The sequence below is a fragment of the Syngnathus acus genome, chromosome 9 (genome assembly GCF_901709675.1).
Source record: "Syngnathus acus chromosome 9, fSynAcu1.2, whole genome shotgun sequence".
NCBI classification, from domain to species: Eukaryota; Metazoa; Chordata; class Actinopteri; order Syngnathiformes; family Syngnathidae; genus Syngnathus; species Syngnathus acus.
In genome coordinates this window covers 19,687,332-19,714,671 of record NC_051094.1, presented here as the reverse complement: position 1 = coordinate 19,714,671, position 27,340 = coordinate 19,687,332, and the positions used below count along the sequence as shown (strand labels likewise).

The following is a 27,340-nucleotide window of genomic DNA, read 5'->3' as shown; positions in this document are numbered from 1 at the left end:
AAAACTCAACCTGTCAAAGTGGCATGTGGTAGTGACAGTGTCACTCAGCAATAATGTGATACACCTATAATTGGTGCGTTCATCTGTGTTCATGTCAATCCCTGTATTCTCACCAATCCCTGTATTAATATTCCGTGTTGGTTGATAAGGAGGCGGGTTTGCGGTCTTGCTGAAGAAAGTAAACCAACCCATCAATGATGAGACTTCCATATGTAGCCTTCTTGTCACAGACAGGACAGATCCATGTAGGTTTCTTTTCATTCATCTGTAAGTAGAGGGCAGCATCGAAGCACTGAAGATGAGAGCAGGTCACCGCCCTGCATGGGATCTTAAGTCGCATCTTACCCAACTGGAGGAAAAATGATTAAAGATTAGTCAAATTGAAATAGGTAAAATAACGCAAAAGCACAAAATATGTGTTCGCAATTGTTTGATTTCTGTAACTTTTACATAGTATATTATAGAAAACCAATACAAATGAAGTTTGGACATTAGGGAATCCACTGTCTTACTTCATTTTAAAAATTGTACACACTGTGGATTTAAATACCTTGAAAAAGTCTTACCCCCTTGACCTTGAGCCACATTTTAGGCTGCGATAAAAAAGTTTTTTTTTTTTGTGAACACCAGATGGGACACAATCGTTAAGTCGAACAAAATTTATAAGACATTTTAAACTTTTTTTTTTAATAAATGCTTGAAAAGTAGGGCTTGCATAATTTGTCACCCCTTGTCTCTCAGTGCAATCAAGTGAGTCTAGAACAGGGGTCAGCAACCTTTATGATCAAAAGAGCCATTTTGCCTCCTCTTCTACCACCCAAAAAAATCGTCTGGAGCCGCAAAGAATAACAGAGCTTGTAAACTTCAAAAAGTTGTCATCATTTATTTTACCTGTTACAGCTACTGAATATAACAAAAGAAGTGTAGTGTGCATTTGTAGGGTTAGTTAAATGAATTAAACTGTTAACTGTAGGTCTATTTAGATCAGGGGTGTCAAACTCATTTCACATTGTGGGCCACATGCGGCCTCGGTAGATGTCAAGTGGGCTGGACTGTTAAAATTATACCGTAGTCTGCTATAAATAACCAAAATATCATGTCTTGCCTTTTTTTGTGTGTAAAGAAGCACAAGAACATTAGGAAAATGTTGAAATATAATGAACATTCGTTTTACAAAACATTTCATGAAACACCTCAGATTTCCTTAGACAAATGTCTAAAATGTCTTCGGTTGTTGTGGTGTCCATCTTTGGCACCAACTCAAGAAACTCTTCAGTAACAGTCAATGTCTCATCAACTCCACAAATAAATAAGGCCAGTTGTGCCACGTCTGTGATGTCAGTGCTCTCGTCAATTGCAACCGAAAATGCAATAAATGACTTGACTTTGTTTCAATTGGCTGTCTAAATCTGCTGATAGGTCCAAAATCCTCTCTGCTATAGTATTCCTCGTCAGGCTAATATTAGCAAAAGCTTGTCGTTTCTCGGGACATACAAGTTCTGCCGCCTTCATCATGCATCGTTTAACAAAGTTACCATCTGAATACGGCTTTGATGCAAATGCTATTTCGCTGGCAATTAGTTAGCTGGCTTTTACTGCTGCTTCACTGACTTGTCGGCTCTGGATGAAAGTTGACTGCTGTTTCCTCAGACCCGCCTGCAATTCGTTGATCTTATCTCTTTCACTTGTCCTTGGAAGCCGTCATAATTTTCGCTGTGAAGAGTCTCGTAGTGGCGTCGAATATTATATTCCTTCACTACTGAAACTTGTTGCAAACACACCAAGCACAAAGGCTTACCGTGCATTTCTATAAATAAATAGGACGTGGTCCATTTTTCATTGAAAATCCTACACTACGTAGCTACTTTTCTCCGTTTGGATAATGACATTTTGGCTAATGAGGGTGGAGGGGAGTGGGAGAGACCAGGGTAGAAACAACGTCGTAACAAGCAGCAATTGGTCCATTGCTACCGTCTGCTGTGTTGGGTCTGTCTTCTCTGATCAAAACAATGTTGTCTTCTACTCTGATCAAAACAGTGTGCCCCATAGCGGATGATCCGTGAATTGCATATTATTAAAAATATTAATTCCGTGTCTTTTATGCATTTTTTCACTTTTAAATTATCCTGCGGGCCTGATCGAACGCGGGCCTGATCGAACCTCCTTGCGGGCCGTATGTTTGACACCCCTGATTTAGATCCACTGAATATAACAACAGAAGTGCAGTGTGCATTTGTAGGGTTAGTTATATGAATTAAACTGTTAACTGTAGGTCTATTTAGATCGTTCCTATATTTGTGTAAAAGTAAAGTAAAAACTACCCCACTTTCATATAAATAAAACATTTTGCTGCTGCTTAGCAGCTCTAAGAATAAATATAAAATTAGGAGCATCTTTGACAAGTCTGGTCCTCTTTGGGTTTTAACTAAGCATCTGAATACACTAATCCATTGTTTATCGCGAATAATTGGTTCCAAGACCACCCGTGATAGGTGAAAATCCGCAATGTAGAGAAAATATATTGTTACAATATCCATAAAAGACATTTATGAACCTTTATTGTATTTTTAAACATTGTATTGTACTTTTAAATGCTTTTTTGTATGTACAAGTCAAACTGATTTTCACAAACATTCTTCTTTATTTAAATAAATAAGAAAATAAAGAAAATAAATAAGAGTAAATATATTGTTACAGTATCTGCACATGACTTTTATGAATGTTTATTGTAGTTTTGTGCACTTTATTGTTTTTATACACTATATTGTATTTTTAAACACTTTTGTAAAAATTTTAAAGTTAAACAGACTTTCAGAAACATTCTTATTTATTTAAATAAATAAGAGTAAATATATTGTTACAATATCCACACAAGACTTTTATTAACCTTTTTTGAAGTGTAAACGTGTTTGGCTCCTGTCTGCTCTTGCGTGCTAGCCGGCTGACGCAGCCCAGGGTAAGGGCTTCCGCACAAGACTTACATCCATCCATTTTCTATACCGCTTGTCCCCACAGGGTGGCGTGGGCGTGCTGGAGCCTATCTCAGCAGTCATCGGGCAGTAGTCGGGGGACACCCTGAACCGGTTGCAAGCCGAACGGAAGGCAGAGACGAACAACCATCCACACTCGCACTCACACTTAGGGGCAATTTGGAGTGCTCGGCCTACAAAGCATGTTCTTGGGATGTGGGAGGAAACCGGAGTGTCCAGAGAAAACCCACGCAGCCACGGGGAGAACATGCAAACTCCAAACAGGGAGGGTTGGAGGTGGAATCGAACCGGCACCCTCCTAACTGTGAGGCGGACGTGCCATCCAGCTGCACAAGACTTTTATGATTTTATTTTTATACACTCTATTGTACTTTTAAATATGTTATTATATTTTAAACACTTTTTTAGACATTTTAAAGTGTAAAGGTGTCATGGCTCTGCTCTGCTCTTGCCGTGCTGACCGCGCCCCTGCAGCCCAGCGCGAGGGCATCCGCACAAGACATTCATAAGTTCATTAAACACTTTATTGTATTAATAAATATTGAAACATTTTAAAGTGTAAATGTGTCACGGCTCCGCTTCGCTCTTGCCGTGCTGACCGGCAGACGCACCCCTGCAGCAAAGCACGAGGGCATCCGCACAAGACTTTTATAATTTTATTTTTAAACCCTTTATTATAGTTTTAAACACTTTATTGTATCTCTAAATATATTTAAATAGCTTTAAAAGCTTGCTAAGCCTTTCTGCTTCGATGACGCACGACGCGAGCTCGCTGACCGGCTCATCAGCTCTGCCGGCATTCCCGCCCTCCTTGTTTCCTTTAAACTTTCCCCAAATAAAGAGTCTGTGTTGCATTTGGTTGTCCTGCCTCGTTTGTAACAACAAAACAAAGCGCAAATCAGAGATGCTACTGTCCAGTCTTTCCTCTGCAACTCCCTCACTGTCTAGTTTGGATCGGCCACCAAACAAGACAAGCACAGACTACAACAGCCAATCAGGACTGCGGAAAAGATAATCAGGACCAACCTCTCATCTATCCAAGACTTGTACCTGTCCAGGACCAGGAAACGTGCAAGTAACATCTCTACAGACCCTTCTCACCCAGGTCACAGTCTGTTCGAACTACTCCCCTCCGGACGGCGTTACAGAGCGCTGTACGCCAAAACCAGCAGACACACACAGACCTTCTTCCCCCAGGCTGTCGCTCTGATGAACTCACTTTACCACTCATAGAGTCTCAGAGACATATAACAATAACATCCTGCTCTTGACAGTTAAATGTTGTTAGTCACCTGAATGTTGTTAGTCACTTAAATGTTGTACAGAGGCTGAGATCAACCGGAGTCAAATTCCTTGTTTGGCATGCACAAACTTGGCCAATAAAAGTTGATTGATTGATTGATTGATTGATTGATTGATTGATTGATTGATTGATTCTGCTGACACAAAGTGGAGGAGTGGATACGTAGCAGGAGATTGAGATAAAACCTGGTTAGGGCTGCTCTTACAGCTCTAAACCAATAATCAGCAAGAATATAGATCAACATTTTCCCATTCGTCTCCAATAGTGTGCTGTAAAGTCATACGGGCAGACAAAGCCCCATGCACCAAATGATGCCGCAAAAAGCCGCAATGCACCGAATATATCCGCAATATTTGTTTTCATAAAAACCCGCGATGTACCGAGGCCGTGAGAGGTGAACTGCGAAGTAGCGAGAGATTACTGAGTACAAAAACTACATCATCTGATCAGAGTCTGAAATAAATGTTTGTGTTTTTTGGGAGATACATAACTTTTTAAATGCCATTTCTTGCCTGTTTAATGAGACTTCTGTGTCTAAAATTTGCTGCAGATATACCCTATGTTGGGGCTGTAAGTTACCGTTTTTTTCCGTGTATAATGCGCCCCCATGTATAATACGCACCCTAAAAATGGCATGTTGATGCTGGAAAAAAGCCTGTACCGATGTATAATACGCACCCAATTTTTAAATTTTTTTTTTTAAGTCCCAATGATCGTCACACACGCAGGGAGGCAATGGGTCCCATTTTTATAGTCTTTGGTATGGTCTTAACTAGGCTGGATGTATTTTTTTTTGTTGGCGTTGATTTCTCCGACTGCCCATAAAGGCACCACCGCGATCAGATGAAAAGAGAGGAAAGTGACGTGCGGACATGTGAAAAAGGCGGCTCTGTATGGGAGAGACGTTGAAGAGGAATAAAAACACCCTTGGAAACCAAAACTTGCCCCTCGTCGTGACTCGGAGCCGCAACAAATGTTTCGGATTTGTGTAGGGTACATTGTGACAGCGAACGAGCAGGTGATCGAGCAAGCGTCTGATACGAGAGCATTGCGTTCGTATGGAGCGTGTTTGAAGTGAACAGCAGAGACGAAAGGAACAAGGCAAAGTGTTGTGAAATAAAATATTACCTGTAATACGCATTTTGTTATTTGCTGATTGTATTAAACTATCACATTCATTGTCAGTCAAGAAGAGAAGACTATTATCCCTTCTTTGACGAAATGACCAGAGCACAGTACAAACACACTATTGTCGGTCAGTCCTATTGTTGGTTTTGTTGTACCATGATTTTCTTAAAAAAAAAAAAATAAATAAATAAAAAAAGAAAGAAAATTTAAAAAAAATTGTACCCATGTATAATGCGCACCCCAGATTTTAGGACAATAAATTAGTTAAATTTTGCGCATTATACACGGAAAAAAACGGTACTTAAAAATTTCAAATTAGATGGTATCAACTCAAACTCCAAGATAACTGCCCAACAGAATAATAATAATAATATGACAAAGAATAAATGAAGAGTTACAATTTATTTATGTTCAGTTTTTTTTTCAATGCCCAGGGGAGCCGGTACAATTAGGTTGAAAAGCCACAGGTTGCAGACCCCTGGTCTAGAAGTTCCCTGATAATTTCTAAATGATCCAATGTTTACCTTTATGATTAATTATGATAAAGTCCACCTGGGTTCTCTGATAATTTCTAAATGATTCAATTTTTACCTTTATGATTCATTTTGATAAAGTCCACCTGTAATCTAGTCTCAGTATAAATGTACTTTCTCTGTTATGGACTCAGACCTATTAACAGAAAAATAAAAAAGGAGAAACCAGCATCCTGGAATCAAAGAACACAGAACCCAGGTCAGGGCTAAAATTGTCATATGTTTGTAGCAGTATAAAGAATATTAAAAAATTCACAAGCTTTAAACATCATACATCAATCATATTGAAATGGACAGTGTTAGAAAAATGTATATATATGTTATCATGCGTTCTCTAATCAATGCTTTACCGCAATATTACTGCAATATATGCTTGCTGTTTGGCCTTGCTGTTTTTATGATGTACCACAGAAGAGAAAAGTTACGGCTGGGTCAGGAGAGAGGTTACAGCTGGGTCAGACAGGACGCAGCTGACAACTCAGCAAAAAGAAGACATCTACCGAGACAGTTCCTTTCTAACAAAGTGGTCTTTGTTAGACAACATGCCTCATTGCTGTCTTGCACCCCAGATGAACCGACAAGTGACCATCAAAGTCAGGGTTTTCCAAACTATCTTGATCGTAAGATTATGTTGGTGCGTATCCAGTAATAAATAACCTAGCTTGTCTCATCCTACACAAGGTCGTAAAACATCCCTTGCTATATTTTGACTAGAGATCAAGGGCCTTCTCTTCTCAACTCAAACTCCTTTTCTAACATGTTCTTATGCAGGACCACGAGTCCGAGTCCGGCTGTCCATTTTTTCTGTTAATTCATGTGACTGCTTAGTCTTTATTCAAGGCTAATTTAGATCAAAATCTAAATAATTACAACAGTTTTGTGATGGCTTTGTCTTTATTAAACATATAAACGAATACAATAAACAGATACTTTCAAGTTTTAATCATTAATTACACCATTATAGCTCAGACATTTATCTAAACACAAATAATTAGTGACGACCCCACAACTATCGAAACACATCAATGATATAAGCTGGGTGACATAATCGTCCTTGACGTTGGTACATAATGTAAACATTAGCCTAAGTGCAACTCAACGTGGCCGCATTGATCGTAACTTACGCTCCGTTTCCCCCCCAAATCTAGAGGCAAAATATTGTTCTCTCGCTGCTCCCGGGTTCTTCCATCTTGGCTGCGCGCGGGGCATTGTGGGTCTTGTACGTGCACGCACGCAGGCAGGCAGGCGCGGGCGCGCACGCAACAGATAAATTTGTCTTCATAACAAGCAAGCAGGGCTGTGGACAGTATTCTTACGCGCATTCTCAGCAGCATGATGAAAATAAAATTGAACGTATTTTTTTTATTGTCGGACTCGGTGGACTCGGTCAAAATCAGCACCGAGTCCGGCAAAAATGACCGAGTCCGACGAGTCCGAGTCCCCGAGTCCGAGTCCACAGCCCTGCTTATCAGTATGTAACACCTGGTGATTTTTTGCTTACGAGGCAAAGCCCACGTGCTTTCCCCCTTCCTTTAGGGGCTTTTGTCTCACGATTGTGGGTAGGGCAAATCCAAATAAAAAGAGCGGGAGTGCATACAGATATTTAGTGTAGTGAGATTGTTGTAAGCTATCTGTACTGCACTCCTCGCGAGAAAAGACTTAATATTCTGTCTCACTTGTGGTTTGTTTGCTGTTGCTCTTCTCTTAATAGTTATTCAGTCAGCGAATTAAACCTGACAGACAGTATCAGACCACGGCAAACAGACCAACACCTGGCTATTCCTCTAAACTTTCAGGCCAATAAAAGAGAGCCCTGATCATAGATTCAGCCAAGATACTCACAATCAATCTAGAAGAACTACAGAGATAGACAACTAAGATGGGGGAATTCATCCATAAGACAATTAGTAGCACACTGCACAAATACGGAATTTATAGAGGTGTGGCAATAAGAATCCCATTTCTCTGTAAAACTGCACCCCAAAAACAACATACCCACAGTCAAACATGGTGGTGGCAGCATCATAGTTGCTTTGCTTTTTGGTTGCTTTTTGTCAGAAGGAACTGTCAGGCTTTCAGCATGAGATGGATGGATTGGTTGGAGTCTGTAAAAGACCTCAGACTGGGACAGGAGTTTGCCTTCCAACAATACAAAAATCCTAAACATTAAGCAAAATCCTCAGTGGAGGGTTTTTGCTACAACAATGAAAGGGTTTAAAAATAAAAATATCTAGATGTTAGAAATGGCCCAGTCAAAGTGCAGACCTGAATCCAATTGAAAATTGAAAACTAGAGTGTTGTTTGTAGAAGAAAACAAAAAAAACAATACCGTATATTGCATAAAATCTGTTCCACTTCCCAACTGTGTCCCACTTGGTATTGATATTTCACAAACAAAATGTATTTTATTTATTTTTGAAGCCTGAAATATGGCAAAAGGTCAAAAAAATCAAGGGGGTGCTAACACTTTTGAAAGCCGGTGTATCTACAATTCTTTAACCAAATGCCAAGATCTTTAGTAAATGTTTTTGTGATTTTCTTCTATAAAATTATGTGAACATTCCACAATGATGTATGTACCGGGCATATGAGGGAGACTCGAAGGCTTGTTGTAGCAACTTCACTGTCTGGATCTGCAGTGAGCTTCTCTTTTACTTGATGACAGATGACAGTGAAAGAGTACAGAAATATTAAATTCACAATGATGGCTGAATAGTGAATATTAAGTTCACAACTTAAACTCAGCTAACAAATTACATCAAAAATGGCACCGTTTCAAGGTTGACTTGGCCTGTGCAGTTCAAATTGCTCATTACAGTATACAGTTTGTTTCCACACGGCGATGGCATTGTTTCGACCCAGATGTTACTTTCCCATTAAATGTTTTTGGGGGCGAGAGGTTTCATTGAAACAATTTTTGCTTGAGGTGGTTCTGAAATGCTGGCTATCTGGAGCAGAGTGGTGGCTGTCGTCACATACATTTGTTTAGCCGACAGCAATGCAGCAAGGAACTCCGCCACATACGCCCATTTCCTGGTTACAGATAGGCTTCCCGCTGGCCATCACCGAAGTCATAAAAATACAGTATATACGCAATAAATAATTGTGTTATTATAACTACCTGAACCATGTTTACAATTTCATATGTACAAATGTATGCATTTTTTATGTATAGATAGAGCACAGATATCGACCCTTCACTCTGAGTAGCTGACGTGTTTAAATGATGCATTAAGACAAGTGGCTTGTACAGCTGTATGTCTAATGTTTGTTAAAAAGCAATCTGTGTCAAGACTGTGTTATAATTCAATGAGTTAGTAAGAGTGTAGAGAGAAGAGAGCATGCATTGTGTCAAACTCAAATCGTGGCCCCCGAGAGCAAACGCATAGTTGCTGGTTGTCAAGCATTAAAAACAACACTTAACGTCATTGAAGCCCAGCTGGACAATTTATCAATGTCTTTGTTACTTCATCACTTGCCTCCAACAGCAGCATATGAAGGGAGTTATTTACTTAAAAGTATTTCAAAAGGATAAACGATTAAAAAAATTGGATCAATGAGTGGTTGGAAGAGCACCCTGGATTTTTCCTTTTGACAGTGCAGGGCAAGGGTTCCTGCTGGTAAAAGTAAATAATTTCAAACTCAACGCGGATTTTGCACCTGCGTCTTTTTCAAAAAGTAAATTCGCATCTTTGTGAAGTGCTTTGAATATGGTATAAGCATTATAAAAGTGTACACTCCATTTCTCATTTAGTATTATATTAGGGCTATTACATGTTTTATTTTGTAGTATGACGTATTTTTCGTCAAATGTATAAAAAGTAACCCATTCAAAAAATTTGGGTAGTTGTAAGATATACAAACATCAATCACAGATTTCGGCTACAAAATCAGGTGCCGTGCAAGCTGCAAAACAAGTCTGAAGGGAAGGCATTACTGCGTACCCCAGTATAATGACGAGATGGCAAAACAGTGTCAAAATAAGTATATCGGCCAACCCTTGAAGTTGGCCTCATCACGTTGCCTGCGTGTTCCGTCATGAGTACCATGTTGCTGCTGCTGGCTTAACTAGTCTTGGCCATGGTGCATATGTGAACAAGTTTTTGAAAGGAAGTAATGTAACATTAGATCTGTTGAACTGAAATTACTGCTTTTTTAACATTGAGGACTAGTACTAGTAACTGTCTAAACAATTAATTTTTGTAATAATTCTGTGAATTTTGATTTTCATTTGACATATCACAGGATTTTACGGTACTGATGGTCGATATGTACTGATACTCAATATGTGAAAACGCCATAGACTCACTTATCCAGCTCTGTTGTGTTGAAATCAATTGTCACCATCCAACAAGTGTTTTGTGACACAACAGATACTGGCATGTCTCATCACATAAAATGATCTGTTTTTGGAAAGCCATGACAATATGTAAAAAAGCACACAGCCACGTCAATTTCCAACTTTGTTGGGGTTTGTGTGAAAGACAAAGAAAAAATTGGTGGCTCCACTATTACGTCTCTGATCAGCCAATTCCATGATAATATTTTTATGTGAAAGAGACTAAGGCAATATGTAGTGCAGTTACTTAGTGCTCTGGAGTGGTCTGGGTTTCTGATGCCCTTCATCCTCAGCCTCTGCAGGAGCAGTGGTGATGTTAGCTGCCTCACTAGGTACACAGACATGGAGAAGGTCTGCAAACATCAGAAGTTTAGTCCACACATCAGGTCCATTTGAAAATACTTCTAAATAAAGTTACGAATTGACTAGGTCTGTTACCTTTCCAATTTCAGGTGCCCATGTCACTGATATCTGATTGGGTACTGTAGAGGATAGTCGCACCAATGATGTAATGTTTAGAGGTTTTCCTGGTCTCCTTTGTTCCACACCATTTTTGGGGGGAGGTGCATAACCCTAACAAAAACAAAAATTTAATACTTTCATATTTGGTTAGCTTTTTCCCCCAACACATTGATCAATAAAGTATTTATTACCTCTTTGAATGCCAAGCGTTTTCAGAAAAAATATCCCCTAAAATCCCAGTCGATTTCAAGCATTTTCACTCGATTTGTAAAGCCTACAGAATATTGTGTGCTATAGTTATATATACACGGATGGTACCAAATGAAAGAATGGGCCCTCTTCTTTAATTAGAAAAACTAAGTATGATTCTAACATATACTGTTCTTTAGGTACCACCATTTGAAAATAGCTTGGTTTCACTCAAATCAGCAATCTCAAACAAAGTAAGGAGAAAAGGACTTTTTGGTGCAAGATGTATTTTCTGCACAAGTGTGACTTTGACACAAATATTTTTTGGTTCAGTGACATCTAAAACATCTTAATAGCACTTACCTTCTATAAAACTTGAACAGAAATAATGAAAATGTGTTTTTGATGGCAAAAACCTTTATTTACATTTTTGATAACGAGCGCAAAAAGCAACATTTTCACATTTGACAACCTATTTACAAATTTTGGGCTATTTACAGAGATGTTTGCGTGGGTGCCCAAAATGCGTGTGCATGTTTTGGTATTTAGAGGGGATGTATTTGTGCGTCACTGTATGCCGCACCAGAACACTTGTCAGATGACAGCGATTCATTCGACATGTGGGACAAAGCACATATGAAATTCTAAGTTAATTATTATTTGAAAAATAAAATAAAGTTTATAAGTTTGAGCATTAAATAAGTTGTCTTTGTAGTGTATTCAATTGAATAAAGGTTGAAAAGGATTTTCAAATCATTGTATTTTGTTTTTATTTACATTTTACACATTTTCCCAACTCCAACGGAATCCGGTTTGTGTATATATATACAGGACTGTCTCAAAAAATTTGAATATTGTGATAAAGTTCTTTATTTTCAGGAATGCAATTAAAAAATAGAATAAAATATAATAAAATAATAAATAGGCCTGCCAATTCCCCTGACTTGAATCCCATAGAGAATTTGTGGGGTATTGTGAAGAAGAAGCTGAAAGACACCAGACCCAACAATGCAAATGAGCTCAAGGGAGCTATTGAAGCATCCTGAGCATCCATAACACCTCAGCAATGCCATAGGCTGAGTGCCTCCATGCCACGCCGCATTGGTTGCAGTAATCTGTGCAAAATCAAACATTTGAAAATGTCTATTAATGCACTCCGTACTTGGTTGGGAGTCCTTTTGCAAGGATTATTGCATCAATGCGGGAGCAAATACTGATACGGATCTTGTCCAAAACAACACTTTCTATGTCTGCAGACATCTCATTGACTCGTTTGGAAATTGTGTTATCTGAGAGAGGGACTTTGGCTATTTCTTTAGCCGCTTCGGGTCCGAGCATCTCAGTTACAATGGCTTTGCAGGCGGGAAGTATTAATTGCTCTGCCACAGTGTGGGACTTTTTTGATTTAGCCACAAGTTCAGCTACGTGGTAGCTAGCTTTAAGGGCTCTCTCGTTTACTTTTGCAGTTTTTCTCATGAAAGTGGCCTGTTTCTTTGTCTGATCACGCAGGCGAAAGAGATACTCGAAATTTTTGTTTTGAAGTGAAGGGTGTTTAGTTTGAAGATGTCGCTTAAGCTTGCTTGGAACCATAGCACCGTTGGAGAGCTTTTCACCACATACCAAGCACAATGGAGTAGGTGCCGTTGCATCTCCGGTAAAAGTAAATCCAAATGAAAGATAGTTTTCGTTGTATTGCCTTGTCTTTGCTTTCTTTTTACCTCCACTCATACTAGGGCCCTCATCTGGGTCTGGATTTTGTCCAGGGTCCAGTACAGTGTCAGCATTTTTTCTCTTCAAAAACTTCTCCACCACTTTCACTATCAATGCTACCTGCATGGGCATCCCATATACCTGCCGCTGCATCCATGCGTCACCAATTTTCTCATCTGCAAGCACATTCGGGGTCCAGACATAGTCTTGAGTCTTGAAAAAGAGGGGTCGTCTTATAATCGGGGTTGTTTTATATTCGGGCCAATACGGTACATAATTTTATTTTTATACACTCTACTGTACTTTTAAATACGTTATTGTATTTGAAACACTTTTTTAAACATTTAAAAGTGTAAAGATGTCATTGCTGCGCTCTGCATTTGCCGTGCTGACCGGCTGACGCGATCCAGTGCGAGTGCATCCGCACAAGACATTTATAATTTTATTTTTATACACTGTATTGTACTTTTAAATACGTGATTGTATTTACCGTCTTTTTCCATGTATAATACGCCCCCATGTATAATACGCACCCTAAAAATGGCATGTCGATGCTGGAAAAAAGCCTGTACCCATGTATAATACACACCCAAATTTTGACTCTTACTTAAGTCCGTAAACGTAAAATTATTTCAGAAAAAAGATCATCTTTGGGAACAACCGGATGTTATTCTGCCGGTCAGTATCACTGCGCATGCGCTAGCAAACTCGATAGCGGAGAAATGTTTCGGATTTGTGTAGGGTACATTGTGACAGCAAACGAGCAGGTGATCGAGCAAGCGTCTGATACGAGAGCATTGTCTTCGTATGGAGCGTATTTGAAGTGAACAGCAGAGAGGAAAGGAACAAGGCAAAGTGTTGTGAAATAAAATATTACCTGTAATACGCATTTAGGTAGAGAACTGAAGTCTCGCTCTTTATATAGCTGACGTGTCTTGCGCATCCGTTCTGCGCATCTGTAATGGCGGCCTCCGTATGATATCCGGTTTGCGATGGAGATTAAAAAACAAACAATATTTGACAATAACACACCATCAAGGATTGGACCATCGCATCAAACGATGTGTCGTCAATTATGAATTTTACTGACTAAGTGTGTTGGGCAGGATGGCTGAATGCGATGCGCGATTGACGTGTCTTGCGCATCCGTTCTGCGCATACTGTCATGGCGGCCTCCGTATGATATCCGGTTTGCGATGGAGATTAAAAAACAAACAATATTTGACAATAACACACCATCAAGGATTGGACCATCGCATCAAACGATGTGTCGTCAATTATGAATTTTACTGACTAAGTGTGTTGGGCAGGATGGCTGAATGCGATGCGCGATTGACGTGTCTTGCGCATCCGTTCTGCGCATACTGTCATGGCGGCCTCCGTATGATATCCGGTTTGCGATGGAGATTAAAAAACAAACAATATTTGACAATAACACACCATCAAGGATTGGACCATCGCATCAAACGATGTGTCGTCAATTATGAATTTTACTGACTAAGTGTGTTGGGCAGGATGGCTGAATGCGATGCGCGATTGACAACAAACAAGAAGAAAGGTGATTTCAAGTTTTATTTCGAGGGAGATTTTCTTCAAAAATTGTTGTACCCATGTATAATGCGCACCCCAGATTTATGTCAATAAATTAGTTACATTTTGCGCATTATACATGGAAAAAGACGGTATTTGATTTTTGATTTGATTTATCTTTAGTTCAAACATATTTAAAACATGAAAATAGGAAAAATAAAACAAATAACACTTGAAAGTGCCATATTTAAGTCACTGAAACAAACAAACAAACAAAAATATAAACAACAAACTGGAAAAAAACAACAGCAAAGAATGCTCAAAAAGGAGGAGGAAGCAGAGCATTTTAGATTCCTACCCCTTTCTCACTTAATCCATTAAACTAATAATCCATCCATCCATTTTCTATACGGCTTTAGCTATTTTCATGTAATTTGGAAATTTACCAGATGTACAAACCAGATTCGGTTGAAGTTGGGAAATTGTGTAAAATGTAAATAAAACCAAAATACAACAATTTGAAAATCCTTCTCAACCCATATTCAATTGAATACACTACAAAGAGAACATTTTTAATGTTGAAACTGATAAACTTAATTGTTTTTTGCCAAATAATAATTAACTTCGAATTTCATGGCTGCAACACTTCCAGTAGAAGTTGGGAAAGGTGGCAACAAATACAGAGAAAGCTTAGAAAAGCTCATCATACACCTATTTGGAACATCCCACATGTGATCAGGCTAATTGGGTACCATGATTGGGTATAAAAGGAGCGTCCCCAAACATGCTCAGTCATTCACAAGCAAGGATGGGGCGAGGATCACCACTTAGTCCACAACTGCGTGAGAAAATAGTTGAACAGTTTAAGAACAACATTTCTCAAAGCAAAATTGCAAGGAATTTAGGTTCATCAAAAGGTTCAGAGAATCTGGTGAAATCACTGCACGTAAGCGCCACGGCCGGAAACCAAGACTGAATGACCGTGACCTTCAATCCCTCAGACGGCATTGCCTTAAAAACCGACATGAGTGTGTAAAGGATATCACCAAATGGGCTCAGGAAAACTTCAGAAAACCACTGTCAGTAAATACAGTTCATCACTACATCAGTAAGTGCGGGTTAAAACTCTACCATGCAAAGCAAAAGCCGTTTATGAACAACATCCAGAAACGCCGCCAGGTTCTCTGGGCCCGAGCTCATGTAAAATGGACTGATGCACAATGAAAAAGTGTTTTGTGGTCTGATGAGTCCACTTTTTAAATTGTTTTTGGAAACACTGGACGTTGTGTCCTCCGGACGAAAGAAGAAGCGGACCATCCAGACTGTTAACGCAAAGTTCAAAAGCCAACATCTGTGATGGTATGGGGGTGCATTAGTTCCCATGGCATAGGTGACTTACATTTCTGTGAAGGCAAAATAAATGCTGAAAAGTACATACAGATTTTGCAGCAACATATGCTGCCGTCCAAGCGACGTCTTTTTCATGGACGCCGCTGCTTATTTCAGCAAGATAATGCCAAGCCACATTTTGCACGTGTTACAACAGCGTGGCTTCGAAGTAAAAGAGTCCAGGTTCTCCCCTGGCCCGCTTGCAGTCCAGACCTGTCTCCCATTGAAAATGTGTGGCGCATTATGAAGCGTAAAATACGACAGGGAAGACCCCGGACTGTTGAACAAGTGAAGTGGTTCATTAAGCAAGAATAGGAAAGAATTTCACATGAGAAGCTAAGAGAATTAGTCTCCTCTCTTCCAAGACGTTTAGTGAGTCTTAAAAGGAAAGGTGATGTAACGAAGTGGTAAACATGCCCTTTCCCAACTTCTACTGCACGTGTTGCAGCCATGAAATTCTAAGTTAATTATTTGAAAAATAAAATAAAGTTTATGAGTTTGAGCATTAAATATGTTGTCTTTGTAGTGTATTTAATTGAATATAGGTTGAAAAAGATTTTCAAATCAATGTATTTTGTCTTTATTTACATTTTACACAATTTCCCAACTTCAACCGAATCCGGTTTGGAAAAGACATATTGCATATGTGAGTAAATGGTTCTGCAATTTCATCAATAATTTTTCTTATTATGCACATTTCAATATCATTGTAATCAGTTGAGGGTTTGCTTTCACTTCTCTTTCCAATCTCTATATCTATACTACTATCTCTATTCCAATCTTTTATGCTAAATGCACCAAGAAATATAGATGTAGCATTTCTCTCCCATTGAGAACCCTCCATTTCCCCGAGTCTGTCTGGATCCTGTATTTTTATTTTTCCTGCCAGCTCTGGTCCGACATTTAAAAAAATAAAAAATTAAATCCTTTGAACACCTCTTTCACATTGTGTATTGATTGGTCATTTTCAATATAATAATCAGGGTAGCTTGTGTTTTTGTTTTTAGCTCCATTCCTAATAACAGTTTAACACTTTCCAGATCCCCTTCATAATATTTTTATTGCTATCTGATGATTTATTATAACAAAACGAAAACTACAGGTTCAAGAGGTTCAATTTGGAGTTCAAAAGTTGAAACGGGTAAAATCGGACAAAAATTTTAAAAGTTAGAGTAAACGTTATATTTAGGTCACCTTTGGTTCCATTTAAGGCACTTATTGTTGAAATAAGGTCAATTCCGGTTTATTTGGGGCACTTCCGGTTTAATTTAAGTCACTTCCGGTTTAGCAGAGGTCACTTCCGGTTTATTTGGGGTCACGTCCGGTTTAAAAAGGTCACTTCCGGTTTATTTGTGTCACTTCTGGTATACGTGAGGTCACTTCTGGTTTGATTTGGGGTCACTTCCGGTTTACCTGAGGTCACTTCCGGTCTATTTGGGGTCACTTCCGGTTTGATTTGGGGCACTTCCGGTTCATTCTGGGTTCATTGGGGGCACTTCAGGGTCAATCCAAGATGGCCGCCACACTGGAAGTGGGGGTCAAGGGTTGAATTGTGTAAGCATAGTGGAAGTGGGGGTGAATGGGGGTGAATATGGTAAGCATAAGGTGAACAAAGTGAATAAAGTTGGAATGGGTTGAATCGGTTGAAAAATGTAGAGATTAGAGTAGAAAAACGAAATTTTGGAGAATTTGGTTGAATTTCAAATTTGGAATTTTTGGTAAGTGGGAAGCTGTGGAATAGGTAGGCAAAAGATGAACAGTTGAAAGTTGGAATGGGTTGAATCGGTTGAAAAATGTAGAAATTAGAGTAGAAAAAGGAAATTTTGGAGAATTTGGTTGAATTTCAAATTTGGAATTTTTGGTAAGTGGGAAGTTGTGGAATAGGTAGGCAAAAGATGAACAGTTGAAAGTTGGAATGGATTGAATCGGTTGAAAAATGTAGAAATTAGAGTAGAAAAACGAAATTTTTGAGAATTTGGTTGAATTTCAAATTTGGAATTTTTGGTAAATGGGAGGTTGTGGATTAGGTAGGCAAAAGATGAACAGTTGAAAATTGGAATGGGTAGAATCGGTTGAAAAATGTAGAAATTAGAGAAGAAAAACGAAATTTTGGAGAATTTGGTTGAATTTCAAATTTGGAATTTTTGGTAAGTGGGAAGTTGTGGAATAGGTAGGCAAAAGATGAACAGCTGAAAGTTGGAATGGGTTGAATCGGTTGAAAAATGTAGAAATTAGAGTAGAAAAACGAAATTTTGGAGAATTTGGTTGAATTTCAAATTTGGAATTTTTGGTAAGTGGGAGGTTGTGGAATAGGTAGGCAAAAGATGAACAGTTGAAAGTTGGAATGGGTTGAATCGGTTGAAAAATGTAGAAATTAGAGTAGAAAAAGGAAATTTTGGAGAATTTGGTTGAATTTCAAATTTGGAATTTTTGGTAAGTGGGAAGTTGTGGAATAGGTAGGCAAAAGATGAACAGTTGAAAGTTGGAATGGGTTGAATCGGTTGAAAAATGTAGAAATTAGAGTAGAAAAACAAAATTTTGGAGAATTTGGTTGAGTTTCAAATTTGGAATTTTTGGTAAGTGGGAAGCTGTGGAATAGGTAGGCAAAAGATGAACAGTTGAAAGTTGGAATGGGTTGAATCGGTTGGAAAATGTAGAAATTAGAGTAGAAAAACGAAATTTTGGAGAATTTGGTTGAATTTCAAATTTGAAAATTTAGAATTTTTTGTAAGTGGGAAGTCGTGGAATAGGTAGAAAAAAGATGAACAGTTGAAAGTTGGAATGGGTTGAATCGGTTGAAAAACGTAGATGTTAGAGTAGAAAAACGAAATTTTGGAGAATTTGGTTGAATTTCAAATTTGAAAATTTGGAATTTCTGGTAGGTGAGAAGTTGTGGAATAGGTAGGCAAAAGATGAACAGTTGAAAGTTGGAATGGGTTGAATCGGTTGAAAAATGTAGAAATTAGAGGTGAAAAACGAAATTTTGTGAAATTTTGTCGAAATTTTAAACGTGAAAACGTAAAATATTTGAATTTGGCAATTTTGGGAATGTCGAGAATCAAATGTGCTGAATGATGTGAATTTCAAATTGGAACAACGTAAATGTGAAATGTCGAATGTGCCATTAAGAATGAATGGGGAAAGATTTGTCGGAATTTTGCGAAAACGGAAGATTTTCGGAACGAGAAAAATACAAGCGCTCATCTCGTGAATATTTGGAATACGTCAAAAGTGGAATGGAGTGAATCGGATGAATTGTGTGGAAGAAGAAGCGGGACAAAAAAGTGACGGGAATAAAATATAATAAAGTGAATGGAGTAGAATAACATATGTGTGAAGGCCATCGCCTTCACACAATAATAAAGTGAATGGAGTAGAATAACATATGTGTGAAGGCCATCGCCTTCACACAATAATAATAATAGAGAATGGTGTAGAACAGGGGTGGCCAACCAGTCAGAGACTAAGAGCCACATTTTTTACTGTGTCATCGCACCCCCCCCCCCCACACACACACACACAAGCGTTACGGTCTCTGAGTGGTTTGTAAATTTTTGGAAAAACTGCATCTGCTTTTCTGCCTGACTTTTCAAAGTGACCAACCTGTGCTTGCGAAGCTCAGTCCCTTTTGGAAATTCCTGGTCGATATTAGGATGGACTGAGCTGAAGTGACGCTGAAGATTTGAAGCTTTGAAATGCGCTAATGATGCCTGACATATAAGGCAGAATGGTTTGCCATTACGTTCAACAAAAAAATATAAACTCTCCCACTCTGTTAAAAACGTCCTGTGTTCTTCATATTTTCGTTTGGCTGTGCTTTTTTTCCCTGCCATTTTGAGAGCGAACTTGAAACAAATTATTTACAACTCAAATGATCGCGCGCATTTGTCATCATTTAGAGTACGTCATTCTTCTTCTTCTTTTCAACTCAAACCGATTCAACTGGTCAGCGCGCCACCTAGGGGGGATAAATGGCAGCGCCAGCCAAGCATTTTGACGCTTGTCATGTGAAATCTCCTGAAGAGCCGCATGAAACCAGCCAAAGAGCCGCATGCGGCTCGCGAGCCGCGGGTTGGCCACCGCTGGTGTAGAATAACGTGTGAAGGCCATCGCCTTCACACAATTACCAAAAAGAGGAAAATGAAGGTGACTACTGTCAAACATTTGGATTATAAACTGGTTTTGTTGTTTTCTCTTGTTCTTTTGTAGTTTAATGTTCTCACTTGGAACTAAGTGATGGATAGGGGTAGGACATGATAAGTTTATGCTTCTTCCTACTCCTTTTCGAACAGTGATGTATATTGTTTGTTGTTTGTTTTTTGTTGTTTGTTTTTATTGGTTTTTATTCTTTAAATCATGTTCGAAATCAAGATTCATTCATTCATTCATTCATTCAAAGTCAAAATCAAAGTCAAAGTCTGCTTTATTGTCAATTTCTTCACATGCCAAGACACACAAAGAAATCGAAATTACGTTCCCACTATCCCACGGTGACAAGACATAGTACACAATATACATACAAGTAAAATACACAAAAAAAATAAAAACAAGAAGGCACAAACAATGAATAAATAAGAGTGATGAATAAATAATAAATAAACAAATAATAAATAAGAGGAGCAAAAATGGAGCAAGTGTGCATACGGCAGACAGTCACAATATAGCGCAAAAGTACAGGACGCTACGCAGAAGGGGGGAGAGAGTTCAGGATCCTAACAGCCTGGAGTATGAAGCTGTTGGTGAGTCTGGTGGTGCGGGAGCGCAGGCTCCTGTACCTCTTCCCAGAGGGCAGAAGATCAAACAAAGTGAGCGGGGTGACTCACATCACTCACAATCGTGGTCGCCTTGCGGGTGAGATGGGAGGTGTAAATGTCCTTCAGGGAGGGGAGTGAAGCACCAATAAACTTACCAGCCGTGTTCATTATGCGCTGCAGGGCCTTCATGTTGTATTCAGTGCAGCTACCACCCCAAACAGCGATACAACTGGAGAGGACGCTCTCAATGGTGCCATGGTAGAATGTAGTCATGACGGCCGGAGGAGCACTTGCTCGCCTGAGTTTCCGCAGGAAGTACAGGCGGCGCTGGGCCTTCTTCGCCAGTGATGCGGTGTTGGTGGACCAGGAGAGATCCTCACTGATGTGCACCCCCAGGAACCTGGTGCTGCTCACTCTCTCCACCACAGCACCGTCGATGGTCAGCGGCAGGTGTTGGGTGTGACTTGTTGACGTTCAGCAGGAGGTTGTTGTCCCTGCACCACGAGGTCAGAAGGTCAACCTCCAACCTGTATTGAGTCTCGTCGCCCTCGGTGATGAGACCCACCAGAGTCACGTCGTCAGCAAATTTCACTATGCGGTTGTTGCTGTAGGTTGCAGTGCAGTCATGCGTCAGCAGGGTGAAGAGCAGCGGACTGAGCACGCAGCCTTGGGGGGCCCCCGTGCTCAGCGTGATGCTGGCGGAGATTTTGTCGCCAACACGTACCACCTGAGGCCTCTGACAGAGGAAGTCCAGTAGCCAGTTGCAGAGGTAGGTACTGAGGCCCAGCTTGTCGAGTTTGCAGATGAGTCGTCGTGGCACAATGGTGTTGAAGGCAGAACTGAAGTCCACAAACAGCAATCTCACATACGAGTCCCTTCTCTCCAGGTGGGTGAGGGCCGAGTGGAGGGCAGAGCAGATGGCATCCTCAGAGGACCGTTTGGCTCGGTACGCAAACTGGAAGGGGTCTATGGTGGGGGGGAGAATGGATCTGATGTGCTCCATGACAAGCCGCTCAAAGCACTTCATGATGATGGGCGTCAGTGCCACGGGGCGGTAGTCATTGAAGCAGGACGGAGCAGGTTTCTTCGGCACAGGCACGATGGTGGCAGCCTTGAAACACGAAGGGACGATGGCCCGCCGCCTTACGGGTGTTGATAGCGGCAAGCGCCCTCCTCACGCTATCGGCAGAGAGGCACAGGGGCTGCTCGTGTGGAGGGGGAGGGGTCTTCAGCGGGCAAGTGCTGTTCTGAACGTCGAAGCGAGCAAAGAAGCGGTTAAGATCGTTGAGCAGACGGATGTCGGTCATTCATTTATCCGATTATCCAGCCCAGAGAAATGGCAAACGCAACACGTTATGGGCCCAGGCGGGATATTGGAAGCCGATGGTTAAGACTGTATTTTGACAGAGACAAAATAAATTGCGAGCTGTGGGAAGCGAAATTCATAGGACACATGCAGCTGCAAGGACTAAAGGAGACTATCTTGATTAAATTAATTAGATTAGATTAGAAAAGCAATTTACTCAAGGCCAAGCAAGGCCAAACCAGTGTGAAACGGTTCAATGGAAAAGCAACAAAAGTGGTGAAACTCTCTTCATCCTTGCTTTTGAGAAATTTAGCATTTCAGGGATTTTATACACAGTCTGTACACCTGTTTCCAATTGACTGGTTGATCTTTGAATGTTCCAAACAAGTGTTTTTTTTTTAGTATCCCTCAACCTTTCCAGTTTTTTGTTGCCCCTGCCCCAGGTCTGTGTATTAGAGGAATCAAAGTAAAAAAAGACTATTTGGAAAATAAACAATAGCATTAATCACTTTGAGCATTCTTTGTTGCATATTTAAATGAGTATAGGTTGAGAAATAGTTGCAAAACATTTTAATCAACATTTTACACAATGTTCCGACTTCATTGGAATTTCACTTTTGTACTTCTCTGTCTCACCTTTGAAAAGGGTTGCGCTATTATTTAGTCAAATCATCGCACAATTAGGAAAAAAAATACACTAACTATGGCAAAAGAAAAATGATTATTCGAAATTTAATGAGTCACTGATGATTTAGTGATATATTTGCATGACTTTTTTTTTTTTTTTTTTTTTTTAAAACGTTTATTTCGAACATTAAAGAAATACAAGAAAAAAATAAAAATACAGAAAAATGATAACTCCATAGTACAATAGAATATAAAAGAAAAAAGATATTGCATTATAATTTTCCTTTATCGTAAAATCATATTTGTTCAAAAAGGGAGTAGAAGGAAGCCTAAGCTTATCTGACTCTACCCCATGTAACTACATGTTTCTATTTAATTCTGTCAAGAAATTGTCCATAGTCAATATATTAAAGAAAAAAAAAAACATATATACATTTTATACATATATATATTTATATATATATATATACTATATATTTTCTCATTAAAATACAAAAGCAACTTAAACAACTTCACAGCATGTTACGGTATCCCGTCAATATTTTGTCCTTATACATTTTTTTAAACTTAGGTAAGGTACTACAGTTCTTTAATTCGTCACTGCTGGTGTTCCATAGTTCCACACCTCTAACTGTTATACAATGTAACTTTAAGTTTGTTCTCACCAAATCTCTTTTAAACATACGTGTTCCTCTTAAATAATGGGTACTTTCCCTCCACTCAAACAACCTCTGGATACTGTTTGGTAATTGATTATTTTTTATTTTGTACATGAGTTGGATGGTTTTAAAGTCGACTAGGTCGTTGTATTTCAGTGAGTTCAATTTAATAAAGAGAGGGTTAGATGGTTCTCTATAATCAGCATTATTTACAAGTCGTATTGCTTTCTTTTGAAGAATGAAGATTGGATCTGTGTTTGTTTTGTACGTATTGCCCCACACCTCCACACAGTACATAATGTATGGGAGTATGAAGGAGCAGTACAAGGAATATAATGATGACTGATTTATAAGGTCTTTTACTTTATATAATACTGCTAGTGATTTTGAAATTTTTGATTTGATATACATTATATGTGGTTTCCAACTTAATTTATTATCTATAAGCACTCCAAGAAATTTTACTTCATTTACTCTTTCTATTTCTATATTATTTATTGTAAGAATTTTGTCTGTGTTGGTCGGACGGTTTCCAAATATAATATACTTTGTTTTACTTAAATTTAGTGTTAGTTTATTTGTATCAAACCAACTCTGTAATTTTCCCATTTCAATTCCCACAGTATCCAGTAGTTCCATGCAAGGTAGACTATATGGATTTATTCCCAGTGAAGTTGTGAATTTGAGTGTGAATGTGTGTCTGTCTCTGTGGGCCTTGTGATTAACTAGCAATCAATCCAGATCCAGTCTACCTTTCACCTGTAGTTGGCTTGAAATGGTCCACCTCCCCACCATTCTGACTAGGTTAAGTGGTGTAGAAAATGGATGAAATTAAATGATAAATGTTATCACCCGTCCCCCACGTTATCCGCCATCTTGTTCAGTGGTCTCAACATGACTTCAATTTTATATATTTTTAAAACAAATCATATAACAGTTGGGTTGAAAGATTTTCCAATTACAAGCCTTACTATAAACAACAAGAAAAAAGTTCAAATAAAATGAAAGTTCAATGTTGACTGAACTTACTGGTAAAGGAAAAGGTTTTCCATTGACCTTTATACAGAGACTGGTTGGGAAAATGTCTTCTTGTGGGCAACTTGTCTCAGACAAACAAAACCTGACAAAAGACAACAAGACAAAATAATATTAATATTGTCATTTAAGTCAAAACAGTTTAATGGAGGCACAAACCAAACAGTTATTTAAAAATGAAGGATGGTATCTTAAGTGTGGTCTCCATACTTACATTATAGTAGAGGGGGAAACTGTTAGAAACCCAGTTAAGTCATTTGCATGTTTTTTTCTTAAGAAATTAAATATGTTTGAAGGTAAGCGCTGAAATTGTGCCAAGACTGTCAAAATTAGTCCTGAATTGCTGAGATAAGGCATTACACTGTTACACCTTGTCACATGCCCAGAGTTTTTGGGGGAAGGGGCTAAAACAAATGGCGCAACCAAGCCTATGACGTGAGACGACTCCCGCCAACCGTTCTCCTCCCCCGCTATATACTGTAAGTACCAAATGGTAAGGCTAGGGTTTTTTTGTCTTTTTTTTTTAAATGGAAATCACATATTCAGAGATGATCTCATGTATCAAATCTGATATTATTTTGTAGTGGTCTTGACTGACACAGAATGAAATATGTTAATAACTGGTGGCTTATAAACATATTTCACACATACATTCTATCTCATTACTATCCAGCCAAGCTCACAAATCAGAAGCTACATGTTATTTATGAGCAGTTCACAAAAAATCAGCTTTGAGTTGAGAGAGAGAGAGACAGAGAGAGAGACAGAGACAGAGAGACAGAGAGACAGAGAGAGAGACAGAAAGACAGAGAGACAGAGAGACAGACAGAGACAGACAGACAGACGGACAGACAGAGTGCGAGAGATCGAGAGAAAATACAATAATGTAACACTTAAAGGGGCACAAGATGACATTTCGACCATTCTAAAACCGACTTACAACCTGTTGAATGGTACCGTTGTGATGGCCTGATCGCGTCTGTATCGCTTTGACTAGCCCACCAAAAAATTGAGGAGGGTGGCAGGAACCCTGCCACATGAAAAAGTACAAGTGTGCGTACATGCTTAATGGGCTGCGGACCGGTACCACATTGTGGATCATTTCGTACCAGGCCACACAAGAAACAATAAATAACTTGCATTATTTCCATTTTATTTATCTAAGTCTGAACGATCTTTTATTTTGAAAAATGGACCGGATTCTCTCCTACTCCTCAGTGATGTGAATATAACAACATTACTCATGTTATGTTGTTGTCGCGATGTTATAAAGACGCTGCTTGTTAAGTTGCATACAAGTAGACAGTGGATTCACGTTTATTATTATATTATACTGGGGTGTTCACGTACACTGTACGTCGTACAGTATTTCCGCCATGGAACTAAGGGTGAAAAGATGTGTTGGGAACGTGGTGTTTATGTGGGCCAACTCCCGCCAGTTTCAATTTCGCTGAGTGCGTAGAAGGTAGACAACTTACCGTAATGTTCGGACTATAAGTCGCAGTTTTTTTCATAGTTTGGGTGGGGGGGCGACTTATACTCAGGAGCGACTTATATATGTTTTTTTTCACAAATTTTTACTTGATCATTAACACATCACTTACTTAAAAGTATAGCACTTCACATGTTATTTTTAGTATAGTTGATCACTTCACATGCTTTGATATCTTTATCTTGAACATATTCAAAACATGAAAAATAGAGAGAAAAAATCAAATAAAGTAATTAACACTTTAAAGCGCCATATCCTCTGGACATGTCCTCTGTCACCAGGATGACATAAAGGACGAGAAATTTGATCGATGGATTTAATGATTTGGAGTGACACAAATGGGTTGATAATATTGTTGTTTATGTGATAGTTATTTAAAATATAGTTTATATATCGTTGTATGGGCCTGTGGAATAATTTGAACTGTGGCGCGGCACACGGCATTGTTGACAAAGGACAATCGATGGATTTAATGAATTGGAGTGACACAGATGGTTTTATAAACGTGTTATTTATGTAATAGTTTTTTTAAATAACTGAATGTTACATCAGGCCCGTTCTCAGCTCCTCGTTTGTGTTTGTCACGTTAGCATACCGTATCGTTTAGCCTGTTGTTGCTCGTTCATGTCTGTTCTTGGTGTTGGATTTTGTCGAATAAATTGCCCCCCAAAATGCGACTTATACTCCGGAGCGACTTATATATGTTTTTTTTCACATTTTTGGGCATTTTATGGCTGGTGCGACTTATACTCCGGAGCGACTTATAGTCCGAAAATTACGGTACTAAGCTTTCACAAATCATTACTGTCAGCCCAATAACAACCTGATGGCAAACCAGTTAGTAATTCACACACTAAACGTGTTAGGGTTTGCAGAATATCTTCATCGTATGATTATGTTGGAATGTAACCTGTAATAATTTACCTAGCTTGTCCTGTCTTAACAAAAGTAGTAGACCAAAGTGCTAAGATCTTCTCACCTGATTGACTAGCTGCAGAGGAAGCAATCAAAGTTGCTTTGTTTACACAAAGTCGTAAAAGGCCCCCTGCTATGCTTTGATCAGCAGGGGAGCGGCTTCACCCCATCCTGTGTTCCCACACCCCCACTTTCAACCCCACTGTGTTTCTTCTCAATAAATATGTACCTGATGAGGCCTGAGTCAGACTTCATTCGACCATCGCTGTAAGCACAGCGACGAGTGAACTCTCCGCCTGCAGGTGTTTGAAACGACTAACTTGTCTCCAGTGTGGTTCTTGCAAAATAAGTTAGAGTGAGCACTACCCTAACATTTTGGTGCCGAAACCCGGGACCCTCATACCCGCCATCTGGCTGACGGAGGACGACGCGCTGTACACCGTCGACGGGCCAGCGTCCATTAGGAGGACCTGGTAAAGAAAGACCTGGGAAGGAAATTCTTCACTGGGCCAGCATCTTAGGTCTGCCTTCGTCTGACAGAGGTGGATTGACGGGACCCGGCAGTGCAACGAACCAGGGGTCAAGTAAGTTAACGCCCTAAAGTTGTGTGATTGTGTTGTTGTGAAACGCGTAAAAGGTAGAGGTGCACGGAATATAGCTTAGCCTGGGTTCGAGTCCCAGGGGAAGAAACAGACTAAGAAAAGCAGAGCTTCTTTTTCGTTCATCGAAGAAGTGCGTAGATTCTTCTTTGTCTGTTCTTCCAAGCTGAGGGATCTGGCTTGGGTTAGAGTCCCAGTGGAAGGAACGTGCTAAGAAACACGGAGCTTCTTTTTTGTTAATCAAAGAAGGGTGTAGATATTTCTTTGTACGTTTCTCCGGCCAAAGAACAGCTTGGGTTCAAGTCCCAGTGGAAGGAACGGGCTAAGAAAGAACAGAGTTTCTTTTTCCTAATTGAAGAAGGGCGTAGATTCTTTTTTCT

The 27,340-nt window shown here is 39.4% G+C and overlaps 1 protein-coding gene across 3 annotated transcripts in view; it reads right to left on the bottom strand.

Annotated features, from left to right (window-relative positions):
- Window positions 1-27,340, bottom strand: part of pias2 (protein inhibitor of activated STAT, 2) — a 181,245-nt gene that overhangs the window by 48,357 nt on the left and 105,548 nt on the right. For all 3 annotated transcript variants that reach the window (XM_037259490.1, XM_037259493.1, XM_037259491.1), the window contains 5 exons: window positions 23,949-24,039; window positions 10,732-10,866; window positions 10,541-10,646; window positions 8,535-8,608; window positions 189-349 (listed from right to left, as the gene is read on the bottom strand). In XM_037259490.1, the coding sequence (XP_037115385.1) occupies window positions 189-349; window positions 8,535-8,608; window positions 10,541-10,646; window positions 10,732-10,866; window positions 23,949-24,039 (567 nt within the window). The remainder of the gene's footprint in view (window positions 1-188; window positions 350-8,534; window positions 8,609-10,540; window positions 10,647-10,731; window positions 10,867-23,948; window positions 24,040-27,340) is intronic.